This window comes from Mus caroli, chromosome 5 (genome assembly GCF_900094665.2).
Source record: "Mus caroli chromosome 5, CAROLI_EIJ_v1.1, whole genome shotgun sequence".
In the NCBI taxonomy this organism is placed as follows: Eukaryota; Metazoa; Chordata; class Mammalia; order Rodentia; family Muridae; genus Mus; species Mus caroli.
The window spans coordinates 107,071,051-107,074,959 of record NC_034574.1 but is presented as its reverse complement, the minus strand read 5'-3'; the positions used below and the strand labels follow the sequence as shown (position 1 = coordinate 107,074,959).

General features: G+C 52.8%; 1 protein-coding gene across 5 annotated transcripts in view; it reads right to left on the bottom strand.

Annotated features, from left to right (window-relative positions):
* Positions 1–3,909, bottom strand: part of Usp30 (ubiquitin specific peptidase 30) — a 57,124-nt gene that overhangs the window by 3,568 nt on the left and 49,647 nt on the right. For all 5 annotated transcript variants that reach the window (XM_021162431.2, XM_021162434.2, XM_029477555.1 and 2 more), the window contains 2 exons: positions 1,001–1,060; positions 495–581 (listed from right to left, as the gene is read on the bottom strand). In XM_021162431.2, the coding sequence (XP_021018090.1) occupies positions 495–581; positions 1,001–1,060 (147 nt within the window). The remainder of the gene's footprint in view (positions 1–494; positions 582–1,000; positions 1,061–3,909) is intronic.

The window sequence follows — 3,909 nt, the reverse complement described above, 5'->3', positions numbered from 1 at the left end:
GAGTGCTGGGATTAAAGGCGTGCGCCACCACGCCCGGCCTTGGTTTTGTTTTTTTTTGTTTTGTGGGAACCTTTTAAATACTAAAATATTCCATGGAGAGAGGGCTGGAGACATCAGTCTTGCAGCCTTTGCAGAGGACCCAGGTTTGGTTTCAAACACCCACATGGCTTACAACCAGAGATAACTCCAGCTCCAGGAGATCCGATTCCCTCTTCTGATTCCATGACACCAGGCACTCTCATGGTACACACAGATACATGCAGACAAAGCGCTCTACTTTATAAAGTAAATAAACCCCCCAGGCCCGCCTCTTCCTCCCAGCCCTGTATGCTTCACTCTGAAGTCTCATGTATACAGCTTCTGGGGACAATTCTAGACATCTTGGCCCTCCCTGCTCCAGAGAGCCTCAGTATCCCCAGATATCCTTAGATTTCAGCCCCTGTGGCCCTGTCTGAAGGCCCTGGAGGTGGGAGGTGACACTGTGGAATGCATACCTTTGTACAGTTGTCACACACAACGTCTCGCACGGACTCGGATGAGATGAAGTGGTGAAGGCAGTGGTCCAGTGTCAGTGGGTGCCCCTAGAGCAGAGGCAGGCAATTAGAATAGCTCAGAGGGCTGCGCTGAGCACATGCACTATGGAGGGGTAGTGGGAACAGGGCACCCACACAGGCTCAGGATGGGTAGGGTAGTGGGAACACGGCACCCATACTGGCTCAGGAGAGAAGCAGAGCTGAGGGGACCTGCATTTGTACACAGAGCTACAATCTTAGAGTTTGAGATGTGTGCCAACACACAAGTGTCCAAATGCCAATGAGTCTTCAGTGAGATAAACTGTCACCTTCTCTCTCCCACAACATGGATCTTAGAGTGGAAATGGCTTAGCCAGTCACACATCTGAATGACAATTAGTACCTGGGCCACACCAAATCACCCAAAGCCCTTTTGGACTGAAAGGTGTCTGGAATAGATTCAAATAAACCACAAGATCAGTACGTACCCAAGTGGCAGCTGGAATACTGAGGGAAAGGCTGTCAAAGGTGTCAAACCGGACAGGACTCTGAAAGACATATCGCAGAAATCAAGACAAATGGAGCAGGTTAGTGTTTTTGTTTTTGAGACAGGGTTTCTCTATGCAGCCCTGGTTGTCCTGGAACTCACTTTGTAGACCAGGCTGGCCTTGAACTCAGAAATCCGCCTGCCTCTGCCTCCCGAGTACTGGGATTAAAGAAAGGCGTGTGCCACCACCCCCGGCTCGCAGGTTAGTGTTTGAAGTCAAATGGTAACACAGTGAGGGGACACAGTGAATAGTAGTCAGATGGTGACACAGGGACACAGTGCACCACAGTTAGACGGTGACATGGGAAACACAGTGCACGGCAGTCAGACAGTGACACAGTGAGGAGACACAGTGCACAACAGTCAGATGGTGACACAGGGACACAGTGCACAGCTATCAGACGGTGACACAGGGACACAGTGTACAGCAGACAGTGACACAGGGACACAGTGCAGAGCAGTCAGACCGTGACACAAGGGACACAGTGTACAGCAGTCAGATGGTGACAATCAGGGGACACCATGCAGAGCAGTCAGACAGTGACACAGGGGACACAGTGCACAGCAGTCATATGGGGACACAGTGGTGGGACACATTGAGGGGACACAGTGCACAGCAGTCATTTGGTGACACAGGGACACAGTGCACAGCTGTCAGACGGGGACACAGTGAGGGGACACAGCAGAGCAGTCAGATGGTGACATAGGGACACAGTGCACAGCAGTCAGTCGGTGACACGGGGGACACTGTGCACAGCAGTCAGACAGTGACACAGTGAGGGGACACAGTGAGGGGACACAAAGCACAGCAGTCAGATGGGGACACATGGAGGGGACACAGAACAGAGCAGTCAGACGGTGACACAGGGACACAGTGCACAGCAGTCAGAAGGGGACACAGTGAGGGGACACAGTGCACAGCAGTCAGACAGTGACACAGTGAGGGGACACAGGGACACAGTGCACCGCAGTCAGACGGGGACACAGTGAGGGGACACCGTGCACAGCATCATTAAGCAGCAGCAGGAGATCACCCTGGAGGATGTACCTGGCCCAGAAGATTGGGGATATATATATATATATATTTTTGAATATCTAAGGGACTGGCACCAGTTCCACGGAGAGCACCACACCAGGAGCCATCAGAAGACGCTCATGGACATCCGTGGAGAGGAACTGCACTAACAACAGCAGCACAGCAGCACATGTGTGTCTGCACAGATGGTCCTGCTGTGTAAGGTGACAGGGTAGCTCAGACCTGCAACCCCTGGAAAAGCTCTAAAAGCAGGATGTCTTGGATGGCTAGACATGGGCAGAAACAGGCTCCTGCGTGAGGTCTGCCTACCTACGCTGCACAGTTCTAGAGAAGCAGCCACAGTTCAGGACTGAGATGGCAGAAGACAGAGCCAGGGCTGGCAGGCAGACAGGGTTGTCAGAGAGGATAACCCCTGAATTGTGCACACCCGCCTATTCCACAGCTGCCCACAGAACCACACGGGTGTGAGAGGACCCCGAGGTCCTGGCAGACACAACAGCAGAAGTCAGAACAGAACAGGGCATTTGCCGTCTAAGGAAACAAAGAGTTTTGGATCTGGGCCAAATTAACTCCTGTCAGAACAAATCCATTTTCTTCTTCCCCATCTCCTCCTCCTCCTCTCTTCCTCCTCTTCTTTTGGTATATTTGGGTCTGTGGGTCGAATGTAGCCCAGGCTGGCCTTCAACTGGCAGCTAAAGCTGGCCCAGCCTTGTGACTCCCAGGCCCGTCTCCTTACAGCTGGGAGAGGTGTATGCCCCGCCTGAAAGCTCATTTTCTCAGGGACCTCGGAATCCAGAGGCTACTGTATTGAATATGTAATAAAAACACCTCGTGCCACAGGGGGACAGGGGAATAACTAACCAGCGAGAGCCAGCCTGGTGTGAAACCGGCCCCACAGACCTCACACCTGTGCTGCAAGTGTGATCCAGGGCAGCAGAATCGAGAGAAGGCAAAAGACAGAGAGAGAGTCTCAGCAGAAGTTAACAGGAAGGAAGACTTCCCACCGTGTGTGTGTGTGTGTGTGTGTGCGTGCACGTGAGCACACCTATGTACAAAGTATGCACGCACTGGTAAGAAGGGTGCTTGTGGGAGTCAAGTCATCGTCTTCCGCCATATAAGTTCCAGGGTCAAACTCAGGCTGTCAGGCTTGGTGACAAGTGCTTTCCCCCCTGGGTGTGGCAGGCATGCCTGGGATCCCAGCTGCGGAGCTGGAGAGACAATCCCTGTGGTTTGTTGATGGCCAAGTTAAGTCAAAGCAGGAGCTCCAGGCTCTGAGAAAGACCCTGCCTCAAAGCCCAGGCGTCAGGGCAGCAGTGTAGGACGGCCAGCTTGGGCCTCAGGCTCCATACGCACACGCACATTCACGTACAGCACATCCGACAGGGACTCAAAAGGAACGCACTGTGCAACACAAAGGTGACAAGTCTAAGCTGCATCACCTTGGGAACACCTGTCACATGTTTCCTAGAAGACACAGTCTTACTCAGCCTCGCGATGGTGGCCTTGCCAGAGACAGGCGGAGAGAAGACATAAAGGGTAGAGAGCTGTCAGGGAGACAAAGACAACTCCCATCTAGACAGGTCAGCTATGCAAAGACTCCACAAGGGGTCCAGAACCTAGTGTGGCTCAGGGACAGTGTTGGCCTTCCACTCACAAGGGCACACCCTGCGTTCAGTCCCCATACTGTGAAAAACAAAATAAAATAAAAAATAAAATTTGAGCCGGGCGTGGTGGCGCACGCCTTTAATCCCAGCACTCGGGAGGCAGAGGCAGGCGGATTTCTGAGTTCGAGGCCAGCCTGGTCTACAAAGTGA